The following is a 20,278-nucleotide window of genomic DNA, read 5'->3' as shown; positions in this document are numbered from 1 at the left end:
TATATGACTTAATATTATTTATTTTGTTCATTTTTTATAAGGGTAATGGACTAGACTAGTTCTATGGAACTATTTTCATGATCCTCACTATAAACAATTTATATACATATCTAAAATTCAAATTATAAACTTATTTACTCATCTGTTTATATATCACGTTTATTTGAATATTATTATATGTATATATGTTTATAGTGAAATAAACTTCATTCACTCATTCATTTAAAGCTCGGATCCTCGGGTTGTAATTTACAAACAATTCAGGGGTCACCACAAGATTATGGGTTTTGAATTCTAGTACCAACAACGGTTATGTTCGCTCTTTTAACTTAACATCGTGTACATCCTTCAGTATTTCCAGCTCGCACGGTTGACCATTAGCTTTGCTAACTATCACTGGCCACTTGTCCCTCGAGCTTGCTACCCGTGGTATGTACTTGCACCTGTAAGTGGCAGGTGGATGGAGGATAGTGAAATCATGAATTAGTATATGCAATTCTGCTTCCTATGGTTACTTATCTCCGACAATATCGCCTTTCCCAGCAAACGTGGACTTCACAACTCACCAACATAGAAACGCAATTTGTCACGGGTTCATAAAAACGTGCACTATACACACCACAGCAAAGTCCGTATCGATACGAGGAGAAGAGATAACATACGATACTCTTCATATGCACTGTTTCCGAATGCAGAATGAGAAAAACAAGTTGCGATTTTATGTGACATTTGACCATGTAAAATCCAAGATGACTCCCATGATAGCCGTGTGACCTATTCATACCCATTTACCTGCCCAAGACTTGATATAATAACAATTAAATTGTCAAATAAGTGTTACAATCAAATATTTCATAAATTCACATTCCAGATTGAATAACAAAATGATAATGCACATGTACAGAATATGAAACTATATAAAACTGAACAAGGTATGTATTTTCCCTATTATCTCTCATCAATCCAAACAGTGGGCGTCAATCTCAAGTAGTTCCAAAAGCAGTCAACAGGTATGACACCGAATATACGTGAGGTAAATAGTATAATAAATCAAAGTAAACATGCACTATGTGTGTTACACGTACGGCACAAAAATCGCCCTGCTACATGTCACGCCACGTCACGTCACGTCTTCGGCTCGGTCATCACGCATCCTCCCAACGGAAGTTCGAAAACCGAAGTCCATCCACGCCAAAGCGCGTCACACAGTGTAGCCATACGTTGGGTCAAAGGGCTACAGACCCGACTATACAGATAGTGAAGGTAACACTACAGCATTAACAACAGTAATGTATTCAGACAAAATTGTAAAATCGTGGTAGCTGCTAATGTAGGATATAAATATTTTGGTGAAAATTCAAATACTAAATCAACCAGTACAAGTTGGATTCAAATGTGTTTTATTTTTAAATGTTGTCATTTAAAACATCATGGTGTTTTTGTTTTTGTTTTTTTTTACACAATATAAAAACACCATTGTGTATATTTTACATTCATTTGATATATATAACAAATTACATACATTGTTTAGGGAAGAAACCCAAGCGAATGTGTATTAATTTCAAATTTTTTTGTTGAATGTCCAGAAATAAACGGCATTTTATTTGCTTAATTGCCCTAGTTGTGACAGAATAGCCATACATGATATTTAAATGGTTGTAACCTTATTTTGTTATCTATACGTACTTATTTTCAGCTTTGGTTTGTTTGTTTGTTGGCAAGATAATTCTAATTCTCATAAAATTACTAAGAGTTGCCCTTGATAAATCACAAACGCATTTTGGTACAGATACAAACACGGCTACCATGGAAACAACCATTTTGGGAATGAATCTTTATTCATAACTCAAAAAATTAATTTATACATTTTCATACAATTTTTCAGCTCTTAATATGAATTAATTAGATTTCAACAGAGATTAGGATACTGTTGCCATGAAAACAATTTTGGGAATTATTTTTCATTAATAAGTCAAAGAGTGGGTTTTCATGAGATTGCTAATTAGGTTTGTCCTTGATACAAGTATAACCCATTAATATAATATTATAACAAATACATTTTATGTATTTATCGCCTAGCTATTTACAATACTAATAATATGATGTAACATAAGTATTTCATAGATTGGAAAATAATTGTCTATAATCTATTCTTCCCCCTCGAGATCTCTCCGAGAAAGGTTTCGCGAAGTTAAGACAATAAAAGCCAACATACAATATTTATGTGCTGATTGTTCTACCCTATTGTGTGTTGATTGTTCTGCCCGTTAGTACTGTCAGCCATCGAAATGAGATGGCACTGCATGCGCCACGGTTCCAGCATGGTTTTGCATGGTACATACAGATCCTTACACAGTTGCCTCCAGCACAGTTTGATCTTTCTTTTCCCCATCATCAACTGATAGTTTTGCATATGCCCTAAAGAGTCAATACATAATTGGAAATAATGTTATGTAAGTATAGTGTGTAAAGTATTTGAGTGTAAGATATGTGTTACATTACTGAAGCGATTTCATTCATGAAAGAGTTTTTATACAAGATATGGGTATATCACTTCATTTAATAGTTTTGTTTGTCCAGTCTTATTTCCAATCACGCGGACTAGTATAACAAATTGTGGAATTAACTTAATATCTCTATGAATAAATACTCACGTTCCAAATAATTCGCCTTCCTCTAGCGTCTCTGGTAGTTTCTGATTACGTGTTTCCGGTAACAGTAATGTCACTAATCCAGCCAAAATTGATGTCGCGCCAAATATAATAATTGGTAATGGTTCCCATAGTGTTTTGATTAATATCATCTGTGGTGCTAGAATACCACCAATGCGAGCACACATGGACGAGAGACCCAATCCTATGGTTCTGCGTAAAAAGAGAAGTTAAGTCTCGTTTTTTGAAAATCAAAAGCATTCAGTTAACATTGACGTAATAATAATTTAACTGAAATTACTCAAAAACATATTTCAAACGCTGCAAATTAACATATATGTCAATGAAAAATAATGAACAAATTGTGAGATTGCTTAAAAAACTCAGTACGTAGTGTTATGAGTTATCTACACAATTTAGTTAATATTAACCATGACATGACATGGCATGAAATCGATGAAGTTCCCATCAAATAGGTCAGTTATTTCATGTCTGGCTACACATGTTACAGGTTAGCACCAAGAGCATATATTAAGGTGGAGATGCAGGTTTGTGGGCACATGGGAGTGAAATTTTTTTTTGCTTTTTATTATCCAAACAGTCTTGGCTATAGAGTGTTAAAATTGTGTAGAATTGTGAATAGTGGAACATACTCAAAAGACAATTTTAAAATATACATAATAGGTGCAAACATTCTCTCTTTTGAATGCTTAGCAAGATTTAGCTGTACATAAATAATAATAAAGAAACATGGTGAAAAAAAAGAAAATACCGTGCCTTCGGAAATTAAGCGATCGATTAAAAAGTGGGAAGTTGGACGAAATGAGTATTGTAGTTCAAGTGACGTAATTTAGTTTTAACTCGTACAATATTTATTCACTCACTGTTTACTATAGCTAGAACGCTGTACGTGTCTTCACTTACAGGTTAGTTCTTTTGCCGATTTCTCGCAACCAACAACGTAATTTGTATGTTGGATTTCGAGAAACTTAACATGAATAGTAATGGAATTCATACGCAGAACACCTCGCCATGTTTCAACTTTTAAATTTTCAGTTAACAGGGTCTTTCATAGTAGCATTTCAATGGGATTGACGTACTAGAATGAATGGGTTCAATTATCAGTGTTCACTGATGACATCATCGACTGGCCCTCTAGAGGCGAAATGACGCCAGGCAAAGCGGATGTTTGTCTACTTCAAAGCCCGTTTTATACCCGATATTTAGGGCATGTCGCAGCACATACACGTTGTTTTTCTCGACAGAATGCATTCATAGATCTGAAATTGTATGTACAGAGTGCCAGACATCTGCTCCCCTTTAAGGCAGGTTTCAGATGTAAATATATAAGCAAATTCTGATAGAGATAAATATTATTAGAATGCACTATTGATTATAATTAGTTGAATACCACACACGTATTAGTAGCACCACGTATTCCAATATGAACAATGGTTGTACTGTGAATAGGTTGCAGGACTGTACTGCTTAATAAGGACATTGTGGACATGGCAAATATAGTCTATGTTAAGCCAATTCTGATTTGAAAGTCACTTACACCAATATCTCTATGATTACACTGGTGTTAAGATAATTATTAATGAATGTGAACGTCACGTGTCAAGAATCTCTACATTCTACTATGTGAACTCACTGATATAGCATTAGCCAGCACCTTTAATGTATCATTTCCTGTGATGGTGTGTTATACTCTAAGCAACATAAACTTGCAATGTTATGAACAAATTCAATATTCTCAAGATACTTTGAGTTTAAATAATATCTTTCAACCATAAAATGCTCACTAAATGTTACAAACATTGTTCATAATTATATTCATTTTAAATGTTTAGGCCACATTATCAATACATAACTGTTATTGCCTAAACAAGTTTTTGAACAGTCATATATGCTAACAGCACTTCCAGTTCTTATGCTTTTGCTAATAGCTTCAAGCTATCATTAATAATCTCACCTTACAGGAGTTGGGTAGATTTCAGCAGAAAAAATATAGACAATGGCAAACGCGGCGGAAACAGAGAATTTCCCGATCATGGCCAAAGTAATACCAATCCATTGCATTTTGCCTGAAAAAAAGATGAAAACATATTTGCACGACTATATGGTATTCAGTTTCTTGGATATAAACCAAAATAGATCTGATATATCTCATTGACTTGATGATGATATTGTGCAGGTAATCGTAGTATGTTTAGGACATTTCACTATACGGGATATTATGATGTTGAATATGTATTGTTTTCACCGGAGAACAAGATCGATAATATGAATTCGAACATCGGAATTATTTAGTGTGAAAGATTTACAAACACTTACAAACTGGAGCTAACAACGTAAGTATACATGCCACTCCCGCTAATATCAATGTTGATGACTGGGACCATCGACGACCAAAGCGAGTTTCAGGAAGAAATATTGATAGCGTATAAGCTGGTATTTCCACTGCTCCTGACAGGAAAGCATTCAAGTAGTCGTTGCCACCGAGATTGGACGTATTAAGTGAAAGCCCATAGTACACTAAGCTGATAGTAAACCTGTTCAAATGAAAAGACATATCCATGGTTAATGATCACACTGATTGCTTTTTACTAACAAAATCACTTATTTTTTTATGTTTTTTTTGTTCTTACCAGTTGTAGAAGAGATTCAGAGATTTCATTCTCATGTTCGGTAGGCGAAGAAGGTCAAGAAAACTTCCAGAATTTTGCTGTAGGTGGAAATCAAATTCGTTGTGTGTATTCTGTCTGTTACGTACATGTAAATTTGCCATGCATAAAGCTACTTTCATTGAAAGTCTCACAAATAATATATATTCAACCATTGAATGCGATAATTTTGGTTAATCGAAAATGCAGCCACACATATGAACATTCAAACACAAAACACAAAAATTTAATTCGTAATTTAGCAAATCCGCTTCGCCACTGGATGCGGGCGCATTCCACGTTGATGTCACAAACATGCAGAATATAATAATACATGTAAGCATAATAATGGTCAATCTCATTTGAGGACAAATATGTGGTATCAATCGAAATTACATGTACACATACATACGCACATCTCAATATTTGTTTGCAAACTATCGTCAAAAATGGCAGGCTAATAACAAAATAGCTTTACTATTAAAATGGTTTATAAAACAAATCATTTCTAGAAGTAACTGCATATACAGCGAATAAAGCTGGTACAACTATCACATTTGTAATATGTGTTTTCAAATGCCATCGATTGATTGTCGTTCCACGTGAGGCACATATCAGTTTGTCTGTTAAAAGACAGTAATATAATTGCGATGTAATGTACCTTTAGGTCCCCGGTATACTCATTTAACTCTTCATACACGCTGTTCGGAACAGTAACTCTATTAACTTCAGCACACTCTCTAATGATTGCCGCTGCCTTTTCAGTTTTTCCCACTGAAATCAGCCATCTTGGTGATTCCGGAATAAGCCTTACAATGTTGAGATGTGAAATGTAGTTATACTCCTATTTCATTGTAATATCTCAATATGATATATATATATTTCACAATGGGTACTCAATAAGGTTGTATGTTAAATTACAATCATCGATGTGTAATTCCTTATCATCAATCACAGAAAAATGCCGACAATTGTGCTTGACAATCTTGAAAAATATCTCAATTGAATGCATCATCTTTCTAAGCGTATTTAAGTGGTTGCTAACGTCGAATATACATTGTAGTAAATATTGAAAGATTCCTTCATTTACCCAATTATCAACTTTGTCAGACATGTTTCCTTCAAAAAATTCACTTACCACCAGTATATTAAGAAAATCGAGGCCGGTAATGACAAACACAACTGCAGTATCCACCAGTATCTGATGAAGTAAGCCAAAAATGCTAATAGCATATATCCAAAACTGAAGTAAAATTCTATTACAGCTCCAGCGAACACTCGCTTTGAGGGTCCAACAAGTTCGGTTGCTACAGTGTCAAGATATTGAAAATAAAATAAGTTGTTAATTATATAGTAATCAACTGTAAAATATAATTAAAAGAACAAAAGATATAAGGTTATTTAAAAGTGCCAAGTAACATTTTTTTACCTAAAACGAAGGTCACCATAAACATTCCCATCTGCGAAGCACCTACGAACAACCTGAATATGGAATAGGCTTGGATATTTGGTGAGAAGGCACAGGCTGTCCCCGAAATCGTCATGCACAATGCGGTTACCATCAACGCTGGTAAACGCCCGATTCTGAAATATATGTTGGGGATGGAGATTACGTCATAAGTCATGGATACAATGTAATCATAAATCGATTGCATTGTCATTTCAAAATGTAAAATAGATGAAGTAGTAATTTGAAGTTGCTTATTCAATAAGAACGCACGTATTGAATATATTGAATATTCACTGACCTATCAGAAAGACCACCGAATCCTACCGATCCAATAAACAAACCGGCCATGTGTGCTGAAGAAGATAGTGCTCCTAAGTAATAGCGACCACACACTAAATCAAACTGCAATAAACCATACATTTCCCATATAAATAGTGCATAAACACACACACCTAAGAAAACAGAGAACTTTGCGGAATTGCGGATGGACGTGGACAATCAGTAAAAAAAAAATTGGATAATTTAAAGTTTAAAGAATAATATCAATCTGATATATGCTGTTATCATCTATTACTTTTATACGTACCTCCTGAAATATCGATGATTTGTACTGTGATCGGTCATATATCCATCCATGATTACATTCTATAGTATCATTGGTGTATGTCACGTTTTCATAGCGTTCACAATTACTGTAAACCAAACCACCACCACACTGATCGGAGCTCTCTTCTAATGGTATACTAAGGTTCTTCATCATATCTTGGCAAAAGGGTACTGAATTGTTCAAACTGCATTTAACTTCATTAAACTCCGGAACATGGCACCAATGATCTGTCTCAGCGGCTAAGAACACTTGTGCGAATGCATGGCACGCTGGCAGGATGGCCATGAGACAAAGTAGATAGTAACAGCATTTCTGATATGTTCCAAATTCACCAAGATATACAAGTATATCGTCAAACTTCCTACATTTATGCGTGGTTCCTCTAATCTTCGTCATATTGGCAGTTTCTTTTATACTTCCAGAATCTACATGAAGCTTAAATATTTAAGAAAAAAAAATATTCTGAACTGCGCATGTTCTTCTGTTTTCTGGTCTTTAGAGACATCACGTAACTACGCGATGTACATAGAAACATTAATACTATAAGGTTTTTACGAGAATACCTCAAAGTATGCACGAAGACAGTGCAGCTGGAGTATCGACCGAAGCACAGCGGAGGTAGATGCGCGGCATACTGTCTGAGTGCATACTTTGAGGTATTCTCGTAATAAACTTATTATTTATACATCTTCTCCTTCCAAGGATACATCATGGGAATGCCGAAATTCAGAATATTTAGAACAGAATCAGCGAACTTCTTTGTGTGGAGTCCGGTCAAACTCTGGTGGCAACCATGTTTGTTTTTGTATTATTAGAGGACGCTTACGCGCGTAATAATTCCATAATTGGAATTCGCGTTTCCTAATATGGTAGGATGAAAATAACCCGTAAATACTACAAAATCACGGCACGCTGTAACTTATGGCGTTACGGTGACAGATGTATAATAATAATATTTATGAATAATACTAAACATTGTATACGTCATTGAATACTCCGTTCAACCCGATAAAAATAGAATTTAGACATTAGACCCCCTCCTTAATCACCTCTCCATTTCGACCAGAGGGATTCAATTCAAAATGTATCGCTATTCATTCGGTGCATAAATTTATAGAAACGTGGTTGTTTTTCTTGTTCATCAGTTTACTGAGTTTTTGTGTCCACACTTTTCGTAACTGAAAAGCTACTTGTAGTGCGCCTTTGTCGGAGTGTGGATGTTTTGGCCCGAGTCTGTGTTTCATGGAATGTCGTCCGGGGCTTTAACTGTCTTTAATCTATAAACCTGCAGAGCTGGTGTGTTGGAAATAAACAATTGCCAGGCCCAACTGGGAATACTTCAAAGCCCATGGATTTATCACAACGAAACTACGAGGTCGTCTATCATCCCGGTGAGCAATACCTACTTTCCTTGTCTTTTCCTTGATTTTACACTTAGGGTAGGAGGCAAAGAAGTTATCCGCATACATTGCCCAACCCGTTGTGAATCAATTCAAATGACTTCTTCGTTAAAAACTCCCAGCGCATGTTTTACCTTTACTTCACTGTCTGGGCCAACAACGTATAATCAACGTAATTTTAAAAAATAGTATACGAAATGCCATTATGATGACAGGTGATTTATATTTGTCTTGATCTAATAAAACGGTAATACATTATTTTTTTTATATAATGATTGTAATAAACGTAATGAAATGTGGACAGTATCATCTAAGCTAGTATGCTGTGAATACATTTTATACAGCGTGCTTTTAATTTTTGACAATTAGATTTAAATTAAATTAGAAAAATTAGAATTCGTACATTTTTATATATATATATATATGCTCAATACAAAGTACCTCACTCATCAGGAGTGTCATAGTTCATTTCTTTTGTTTAATGTGGAGTGATGAGGTCTAAAATTTATCATAAATTTTTCCTTCAAACTTAAAATGCATCGTTTGCTGGAGCGGGCTACCGCGAACAAGAATTTTCCATGTTATTCTATGCTCTATATTGCCCCCCCCCAGGTGAGGTCGCGCCTATGTCGCAAACACTCGCGGCTTCGGCGCGAGGGATGGTGAGGGATCTCACCCACCGTGGCCATGCAAAACCTGGGCCGCCGTCTCTGTTTAAGAGTTTGAGTAGGCGCACCCCACTGCAACTGTCCTCACTCATGCTCGTAGGTCCCACATAGTACCACCGTAATGCTCTAGTCTGAATTACAGTGACGTCCTTTGGATAAGTGGTCGTAACTGTTGAATCGTACTAATATAAAGCGTGTTTGAAAGTTCACTACAAGAAAACGCAATGAGACCAGAAACCAGCGTGTAGACGAAAGCACATTGTCGAACAAACGAACAAAAACAAATTTCTTGCACAAACTGATTGAAGTTATTTTTTGTTGTATATACGCGGATTTAATCGTTATTTCTGGTTACGTATACATCGACATAACTAACATACATGAACTCACTGGAGCTAAATGGTGTGCTCTGCAAACACACATGGGAACTAGGACAACTCCACAATTCAGTGTGAAGTCAAACATGAATACACTCGCTCAGACATTGCTTCAAAAGGTCGCCATGAGGTCCACAATTTAATCGTTGTGATCAAATATTTAGTATTCTATGTATTCTATTGATACTCGGTGACCCATTGAGTAGCTGGTACTTATTTACGAGAGGCTTTTATCTCCGCGGCGATTCGCTCCTTGTTAACACGCCAAAAAGACACAAATAACATACGCGGGACACATCTATTACGTAACCTTAAAACTGAACGCCTCGCCAACTATTCAACACACGTCAGTTTGGGTTCATTGAACTTAGTTCAATTTCGTGTTATTTTTTCTGACGACTACTGTGGTATAGGATTTTTATTTATCACCACAACCAAGTTTAATAAACATGATTGAGATTCCAGAACTGTCTCTCACGTCACGTCGTCATTTTAACAAGGTAAATTACTGTGCACATCATGTTAGCACACCACGTGATCATTGTGAGCGTCTCACTTTCCCCTATACCCTTAACTGTGCCCCGCAAAGTCTTTTTTTTTAAATATTTGTTGTACCAGGCGACAGTTCTGGACATTGAGTGTCACTGTTGTCTCTCCTGACATTTTTTTTGTATGTGCAAATTGCAAGTGCTAGTGCTGACACATAGTGCATTTTGCCACACAAGTCATATTCATGTTTGGGACTACATGGCAGGGCTGTGTGGCCATCTCTCTGTCAAATGGCATTTTTTTAATGCGCTATCCTGGCGTCAACCAGGCTCGGTCGAACACAAGCACCTGTGGACCCTAACCAAGGTTCCCCCAAAGTCGCATTCGTTAGTGAATGAAACTCGGCCAGTGGAATTGGTCTTCCCATTGAGTCTGTGGCACACTCACCCAGGGTAGGGGTCGAACCTTTGATGTTCAGCCTAAGGTAGAATTTGAACTTTGGTCCACCGATCATAAAAAGTCTTTGATTCTATGGAAATTTCAAAATACAACTCTTTCTGACAGTCATATTGTGCTTGGTTATTGGCATGGCGCACCGTACTGAAATTGTGGCCCAAGAATAATTCAGAATCACAATTATAATGTCTGTCTATGTTAAGCGACTATAGCTGCTTGCTCGTATTTTCGAACGCCTTCTGCAAGCAATTGTAAAAGCCACAGAAAGCGGCGTGCAGGCTAGAGCACATGGTCAAATAAGCAAAGTAATTCAAATGCGAAAGTGTTCGTCGATTTTGGAAAGGTGAAATCCCACCCAACCGATGAATAACAAACTTATTGACACAGACATGGTGGTACTAGGTAATCTTCCAAGTCAAGTATGCAATCTACGTAACAACAAAGTATAAAAATAGTATGTAATGCTCACCGGTTTTGCTATGACCCAAATTTCCGTACCTGCACAATTGAGATACACGTGTTGGAGTGAATGTTTTTTTTTATGACAGTTGAACTCTGACAAGACTAAACCACAGAAAGTTGGGGGGTGGCCGGCTGCGTTAGCTGACTATATAGCATATATTTATAATTAAATTAGGTCAAACGCGCACGTATTGAAGTCGTGGCCGCAATGGCGGTGTCGATACAAGCACAACACGCCACACTAGACCGTGAACTCGTTTCTCTCTATCATTCCGTTACAATAGAGCGATTTCACCTTTTGTTTTTTTTATACAACAACTACCATCAAAATATTTGCTTCGCGTGTCGCGAACGTCTATTCGGGGAATGCAATTAGTTAAGTTCGATATGCAATGGATATATAAATAAGTGCAACATATATCAATGGACCTTTAAATACATGTGCTGATTTTCAAACCGCAGGTCACTTGTACACTATTTTACTATAAATAAAGCTTAGGGGAGAATTGTATTAAAATATTATCAGTTATGAACTAAAAATAATCATACATGATAACATACTCTGTCATGGTGTCATTTAGAGTTGTGAACAAACGTAATAATTTCATAATTACGATCAATTATATTTGCTTTTTTAAAATGTATACTTTTTTAACATCTTATAAATAACACGTCAACTGTGGTCTAATACATAAAATATATGTATTCAGAAGTGTGTGTCGGTTAAAGTTAGTAGTAGTAGAAAGTCATAAATCAGTAGCTTTAAATATACGGGCCAGGCACCTGTGTGCACAGAAGCAGTTTAAACTTGGTAATTTGAGATTAATGACAACAAATAAATATTCATTGATAAGTCACTTACGGTTTGGTTTCCCTTGGGCTTTTGCAAACGACGCGTTCACTCGCTTCTACAGATATTGTACGTCCCAGGCGGATGAAAATACCGACACTGTATAGCAGTATAACACAGAAATAAACGGCAGTCAACGCCCTAGCCTCTGACTATGGTTGGTAAACGTACAGTGACTATTAAGGTGTTTCACAGTGAAGGTTCAGAGTTCGGGGTTTTCTAGGTATCTAATTTTAACTAATTCAAAAGACCGTCGGGCCATTCATACAACACAGAAATTTTCCGTTCACTAGATGTTCCAGATCAACAATCAATTACAAAAGAACTATCCTGTTATAGAAATTAGCATGTGTTTACAGCAATGTCCCAGGTCACTACTACATTGTAGTACAGTACATTGATCTATACTGAAGTCTGTGTGAACTGCAATATTTTTCATTATATTATAGCATTATCAATACCAGTGAATTTTATGACGTCATTGCTGCAGATCATTCGCAATAATGTATTCCATTATTGAGCATCGAGCATTGAGCAACCATGGATATGAATACAATGTTGTTTTGGAAACAAATAAAGAGAGATGGTATTTAAAAAGTAGAGAAAATACTAGCATTCACGCATAGCTCAAAAACGTTAGCCCGTGCTAAGAAAACTTTTATAAACATAAACATACTTAAAAGAATACGCCATGTTCCGCAAGGTGCGAGATCACGCGTGACCACGATTCACGCACAATTAACAACCAGTTGAGTCACGTGGTAAAGTTCAAGCTTTTAAATATGGTGGCAACTACATTGCCCTGCTGCGTGTTGTAAACCTCATCACAGAACAATATCTGTGATACTTGTATCAACAATAGGGATTAAACGGTGCGCTTACGGTGAATGTAGGAGTGATTATCGCAGTCGGCACAAATATCATATGAATGGGGTTTATTTTACGATTCTCTAAGGCAAAAACACAGTCTGAAAAGTGCGATCGAAGGATCAGTGCCTGCTCTCGAGCAGACAATTTCGTTCGACACCGAATCACCCAGGACACGTACCAACTGTTAGCTATTCATTTTGTCATGAATGGGTCATAGTTTAAACGCATTGTCATCTCAAGGACTTTTTCAGATTGAATCATCCATAACAATCGTACCTATTCAGAAGGTTACCGTAGCAAAGTACATTGAACAATGGCAAATTACAATTATAGTGTTTTCAATAGGAATTGTACGCACGTGTAGCAGGACAGCGACAGTGTATACGTAAATACAAAAAGCCTGGTTATAAACAGGTGAAAAGGATAGTTTATTTATTCTCACTGTTACATAACAGTAAATGGCAAGAGTTTATTAACAAGGGACTGCTACTTTTCCCCCTCTGTCCTCGTTTTTAAGAAAATGGCATATAATCATACGAGGATATTTATAGTTGTAAATTGCCGAAAATATACAGGTTTTCGATCTCGTGCAGTAATATGCAGGTTTACTAGATCGCCCGTCGCTCGTTACGCTGATAAAATACATTGTCATCAAATAAAACAAATGCGACTGCAAGTCTTGAAGCGTTGGTATGAACAACAAATTATGCAGAGAAATCAAAATAAACTAAGATAGACCTGGGGATAAATTTCTTTTTTAAGGTTTTAAGCTGTCGTTTATTCTTGGCAATGGCAATGGATCGTTATTTATGAATTTATTTATCATTTTAGTCGACACGTTTGTTTCTATGATTTTCTGGGAGAGAAGATCCGTGATTTGCTTTTAAATAAATTTACATTTTTCCTTCATCTACTTAGTATGTGGTGAGTCTAACAGGTGGGAATTGATGGTCCACGCAAATGTCGCGTTTAATCATGTCGCAGTAATCTAGTATGCAACTGCTCAATACAAAAGCATCTGTGTTGTGACAAATACATCCATGCAGTTGTTTCTTCTGCATGTCAGTGCATGCATGCATCACGAATGGAGTGCCGTTAAATTTTACTAGACGGATGGGGACGGTATTGTTGTCGGCTTTAAAAGGTCTCCGTGCATTAATAAATCCTAATGTGTGGTCATGCATTGAGTATCTATTGGGATGTCTGCCCAAAATAATTAATTCGAACGAACGCGGGGGATATGGCAAAAAAGTTGCAGGCTTTACTGTTAGCCTGACAAGGTCGCGTGAGTTGCGCTCTCCGTGGAGCTCCAAACCCAGCAAAGTGAGATCTGATGTCGTTCGTCCGGGGAGGGCCTACTCACGCCTGCATGTCAGGCTGGCTTTACTATCCGATATACTGATCTTGATAAACAATATTTTTTAAAGATTAAAATTCTATATAGCTCCATGTGATTTCAAACATTCTGTTTCCAAATTTGAACCGCTGTAACTTGGCTAAACAATGTTTAATAGCCCACTTTCGAGATAAACGGCCGCTGGTGGCGCCATCCTATCACGTGACCAAACATTTTCTCACGGTGGGGCCATATTGAAGTCAGCCGAGCCTGTGTATGTATTTACGTTATGGCCTCGTCAATATATCAAACGCTAAAGGTATCATTTAATCGGAAAACAGAACGAGACAACGCAACATGCAATGACACCACCAGTTCAAAACGTCACCCTAGTCTGTGACAGTAAATATTGAACAGTAAATCGTCGAAACAGAAAAAACATCGTCACCAGTGTTAATATAAAACAATATAAAGGTTAAAGATGACAACTTGAAGAAATAAATACTCACTTAAAATAATAATGAATGATTACTCATTTAGCCCAACCTTCCGCATTTACCGCTTTTTAATTGACCGCTTATCGCTTACTTTCCGACCGGAAACCGACCGCATTTTAATCCCATTTTTTTTTTTTTTTTTTTTTGCTCGCAAATGTTGAAAAACTCGTGAATTTTATGGAATCGAATAAAATAAAGCTAGCGATTGCTAAGAATGATTATTAATATATTCCCCAATGGTCTTCGAATTTTTATTTTGTTTATTTCAAGGTAAGAAATACCTAGTTTAAGTTGCATCAACTTCAAGGCGGCTGTTTCACCGAAACAACTCCGAGTCTAGCTCTGTCCTAAACTCAGTCTGGAGAACCCAACGGGGATCGATATTCCAAACAAATTATTGGGACACGGTCGACAGACATTCCAAACAATCGAAATTATTAATGAAAGAAGAGATTTTTCTAGATATCTACAAACATACTGTCATGAAAAACATATGCAAAATTAACAAATACGCAAAGAGGTTTAATATTAGGAAAGAAAACCCAGACAACGTAAATGTGTTGAAATGCATTTTGTGTTTCACGTCAGAATATTGTTGAAATAAAATATTCAATCCCAGCCAAATCGAGGTCAAAGGGTCAGTTTGCGTGCATATAATTATAGATTGTTAAAACAAAAAGTATTTGAACTTTTGTCCGCTATTCAACATCTATGAAAACCAGAAAGACAATTATACGACAATGTGAACCTCAGAAATGTTTTGTTAGTCCGAATTTTAAAATGCGAGCGAGCGAGCGGCGGTGATATTTCCGGGTTTGCGCGGTCGAAAATAAAGCGGAAATTGTCCGGTGGAATTCACCAAGCGGTCGCAAAAGCGAGCGAAAAAAAAGGTTGGGCGAAATGAGTACTGTACGTTGGATACGTTGCTTGTGAACGTTGGCATTCGATGATGTGATCGAAATATTTGTAATGATACTGATACTAATTTTTTTATTACTTAAATAATTTAAAAGGCGGTAGTCGTCGCGACATTTCCGTTGACAAAACATTGATTTTTCCAATGCAATGCGCTCTTCTAATGTAAATCAGAAGTACACGTTTTGGCTTGGTCGTGACGTGAACTAATTACCAACGATGAGTCTTAGATACCTTCCACCAAAGAAATTACCTAGTTAAAGCTTGGTAAAGCCAAAATGTGTACACGGTGGTCTGCGCAACAACTAAAGACACCATCTTTGTTCATGGGACCCACATCTCGCGCATGCGTGGTGCAACGACCGCCGCCCTGTATGGCGAAGTTAGTGTAGATTAGTCTGAAGAAAGCGATTCACAAAAAGGTCCATGAATAAACATAGTTAAGGACAGAAATCATGTGATCGGTAGCCAAAATGGAGGGGAGGCAAGGGGGGTAGCTGGTACGGTTTTACGGGAAATAAAAAGGGCTTTTCACAATTTACAAAGAAAAAAAAAACGTTTTTACAGTTTACAGTGTTAACAAATGGAACATTGAATGGTCCGAAGAGCTCTTCGGCTCAAATTCTCCAGCATTGCTGCGCCGTGTGAAGAGACGCATGCGCATATTACCCTCGTAATGATCTTCATTCGGTTAGAGGGCCTTTTACGTCTTGACATTCAATTTTGTAGTGAATTGTGTCATCTAGTCGTTTTACAGTTTCTAAAATGTAATTTCCCTGGATTATTCTTTACGATTTTTTTATTTGGATTTGAATTTTTGTACGTACAAGAAAAATGACACATTTTTACAGTGTACGAAAAAAATATTTGATTGATTACGTTGTACGTCTAGCCTGTGATTACAGAATTACGGAATTTATTTTTTCTATTTACGTTGTACAAACAAAAAAATATTGCAATTACGTTGAACGAAAATAACCCTTGCCCCCCCCCCCCAAATGCAGTCTAAATATTTCAAAACAAAATAACGCCCTCTATGTTAATATTTGTTCTTTACAACTAAATCAGTATTAGTGCCACCCCCCCCCCCCCGAGTTAAACAAAGTTTATTACAAAGTATGTGACCTTTCAATTTTGAGGTCCCAGTGATTTTTAAAGACTACTTATATACATTGGACATTTAAATCGACTTGTTTTCAGTAAACATAGATGAAATTGTCGCCTTTGCACTTAGAAAGTTGAAGTATCCATTTCCGCGATCGAATCGAATAAACCTTTAAAAGGTCATGTTTACTTTCATACACCCATCAAGAATAATCAATGACATCGTGAATAATTAATAGAAGTTTAATGCCCGCAGATGCGTTCAGTCTGGATTCTTGTAACGATTCTTGCGTTTCTTGTAACGGAAAATCACTTGAACATATATTTGGTCTTAATAAATGTGTTACAAATGCGTTTAACATACATCAGATTTCTTTGTTTTTTTCCATATATCATAGAGCTAAAAAAAAAGAAAGAGACTGAACTGGTTTTAATCCTACTTGAGTCTTTTGTTTTAAGCTGATTATTCTTTTGTTTTTACGCGCCTTTCATGTCGATGACTTCTGCCGGCTGCCGTGACACTGATTTTTCAGCCGTCATCGCCTTCCTGAGGTGTAACGATCATTTTTGTTCTGCGCAGTTGACGTCAAAGGTCGGTAAACATGCGCGTAGCGGTAGTTACGGAATTTATTAGCTCCACGCATATATTAATAAGACTCGAGTCATTATTTGTTAGCTCCATGATTGGTGTCAGTTTGACTACCCATATCACTGTTAAATATACTGACCTGCTGAACAGCTATGGTTTCACCCAATCAATTAACACCTGCAGTAGATTTACATTGACCACTGAAATTTGGATGTAGCTGAGTCCAATGAGTGTCACGAATGTCAAACATTAAATCATGTTTATATTGCCTGTCGTGATGGTGGTGTTTTATGTTTGTTTTATGGCGATAGATAGGCAATGTTGTTTGTGGCGATAAATATTGGTTAAATATAGAGTGGCAAGATGTTTCTTTTAGTCAGTACTGGAGAAACGGACTTTGATGGAACCCGATCTGAACGTTTATGTGTTTAACAAAATATGGATGTCCGATCTTGTAGGTACCACAGTAAGCCATTAAATAATATTGCATCATGGGAGCTTGTAATTTATTATGGAGGACATCGTTCGCCGTAGCTGTGAGACTGTCAATTACTATACCAATTTTCACGCGTCCACTAATCACACGTTGGCCAGTAACGTTAAAACAATGCACTATGTATTACCATACAAATTAATGTGTTGTGATCTACTGAATGTGTATAATAAAGATAACTCTATTGGTTAATTCCGGCCTACTGCAGTTAACGAGTGGGGAAACTCGCCATTCCCGATTTTGGTTTCGAACTGGATGCGCCTTCTAATTTATGTTTCTGGCTACGGATGTGTACTGCGGTGCAAGGGAATCCACCCGGACCACTCTCCTTCTCTAAGTTACGAATATTAGACTGAGTGTGCAGCGTGTCTTCTACAACTATACTGCTTCTGACTGCGTTCTATATTTATCGTCGTTGCCAGCGTTAGCAGAGACTCGCTCGAAAATACACCGTCATCATGCAAAGACTCGTTTTCATCTAGTTTGAATAAGCTGTCTACCCCTAGTGTTGATTAATGAAACCATGGGATACTCGTGTATATTCCTTGTTTTGACTGGTGTAACTGTGTGCTAGCTTTGATTCTCAACATCATCACATGTCGTTTACAGCTTTATCATAACTACCTCGTGGCGGCACTACAGAACCACTACCGGAGATATGGTGCAAGATTACTTTTATTATTACCCTGTTGACTACGGAAACAAAAAACAAGTTCATCTGCAACAAAGACAATTTGCCACTACAATGCCCAATTATTCGTCAGGATTCAGACTGGGTCTCGCTATTATGTGCCCTAATGTGAGAAATAAAATATCTCAAAGGGGCCACTTGCCAAAGCTGGACAAGTATGAACAGGAGTTTTTTATTTGTGTCTACACCTTTAGAAAAAAATGACAATATTAAACATGTAGGTATTGCACAGGGACCCATGAATAAGTCAGCATAATTTCACCTATGACATAACTTATACCAAGCGCCACACCCGTAGCTTAATTGGTATCCTATCTATAACGCTGTTATGCAATTATAATGAAAAAAAGACATTGAATAAGACTTTTTAGGCTTTCTCTTAACTTTGTAGAGGAAGAACCACACCCTGATCAACACTAGTAAAGAGAATGCACGTTATTCTTGTTTTGTTATGCATCTCCTCTTGTTAGCTAATACCGTTTTCGTTCCCCTCTATACTGCTCTCCAGTGATTACTGTTATGTTTCATCCTGCCATATTTAGGGCACAAAATACAAAAAAGTTTAAAACAGATTGAGCGAACTTCTTTGTAAGGATTCCGGTCGAATTCTGGGGGATGCCATGTATTTTTTTTATTATTATTAGAAGGCGCTTGCGCAAATAGTCGTTCAATATTTGGAATTCGCATTACCTAATATGATACGATGAAAATACCCAGTGAAATAATGCAAAATTACGGCACGCTGTAATTTATAATGTTACGATGACAAATGTATACTCATACAACTCATTACAATAAACAAATACTACGAGCTGGTATATTTGGGGCTATTAACGCTATGGGTATATGTGTACAGATTGGTATAGCATTATAGTGGTGCATGTCCAGAAGTAATAAAACACCATAATGGTATATGTACAGTTAAATAATAACCACATGTCTGTGAAGGCAATATCAGGATTTGTTGTCTGCCCTCGGGGTGTTGATAATGACCCATAATATTGATGATGCCCTCGCCTTCGGAAATTGTCCAAATGACAATGTGTTATTTCTTTTATCACATCGAACTGACATCCACCATGCAAAGTTACATCTACCATACACTTCTAACACCCGCTCTCCCGCAAAAAAACAACAACAACAAAATGCACTGGTGCTGTCCCCGGGCCGGCCGCCGTTGCTTTCATGGTTGTTTTCAAGGTTTTGAAGAAATTATAGCCACTCGAAATAGCCAGTGAACGTGTCAGAATGGATATAAAGCTGATAAAGTAAGATTTCTTCATATAAAACAAAAGTTACGGCAAAACTGCCACTGAAACGTCGCAGTCTAGACTGTCGACAGTCCCTCTGGCCTTACGTGTGTGTGTTTTTTTTATTAATATTAATATTAATCAAACGCCGTAGCCGTTTGCGAAATGCCGAAGGCATTTCAAGCGAGGGCCGTAAGGCCCGAGAGACTGTTATAGCCTGCTGCGCCACCACTCGCCACTGTAGAGAAATTCTCCTGTAGCGTACCATCATGATTGACAGGCAGAGTGATGTCATAAAAATGCTAACCAATCACAAGTCACGCAGTCCCAGGTCAACAGGAAGTAAAACAAATTGAGCCACCAGACGACGCAATAGTAAATAACTTTCGCCGACATTCTGCATCCTTTTTACCAGAGAATTCTCTTCCGCATAGAACACAAATTAGCTCCTTGGATC

General features: G+C 37.1%; 1 protein-coding gene across 1 annotated transcript; it reads right to left on the bottom strand.

Moving 5' to 3' along the window:
* Positions 1-1,819: 1,819 nt before the first annotated feature.
* LOC100370920 (organic cation transporter protein-like) lies at positions 1,820-11,428 on the bottom strand. The gene is made up of 11 exons (XM_085505240.1): positions 11,234-11,428; positions 7,354-7,809; positions 7,066-7,169; positions 6,747-6,901; positions 6,456-6,624; positions 5,979-6,126; positions 5,303-5,412; positions 4,989-5,206; positions 4,627-4,738; positions 2,655-2,864; positions 1,820-2,418 (listed from the first exon to the last, which is right to left on the bottom strand). The coding sequence occupies exons 2-11, from the start codon at positions 7,768-7,770 to the stop codon at positions 2,349-2,351; spliced, it is 1,713 nt and encodes a 570-aa protein (XP_085361366.1). The 5' UTR covers positions 7,771-7,809; positions 11,234-11,428; the 3' UTR covers positions 1,820-2,348.
* Between the last annotated feature and the right edge of the window lie 8,850 nt (positions 11,429-20,278).

The sequence above is a fragment of the Saccoglossus kowalevskii genome, chromosome 11 (assembly GCF_978046115.1).
Source record: "Saccoglossus kowalevskii chromosome 11, keSacKowa6.1, whole genome shotgun sequence".
Classification (NCBI taxonomy): Eukaryota; Metazoa; Hemichordata; class Enteropneusta; family Harrimaniidae; genus Saccoglossus; species Saccoglossus kowalevskii.
Note: the sequence above shows the minus strand (reverse complement) of the source record. Positions and strands in the feature narration are given on the sequence as shown.

Coding starts and splice junctions, on each gene's coding strand:
- LOC100370920 (XM_085505240.1), bottom strand. CDS start 7,770: ATGACGAAGATTAGAGGAACCACGCATAAATGTAGGAAGTTTGACGAT. Junction 6,902..7,065: donor TTCGGTGGTCTTTCTGATAG/GTCAGTGAATAT, acceptor CATATATTTCAG/AATCGGGCGTTTACCAGCGT. Junction 6,127..6,455: donor ATTTTCTTAATATACTGGTG/GTAAGTGAATTT, acceptor CAACATTGTAAG/GCTTATTCCGGAATCACCAA.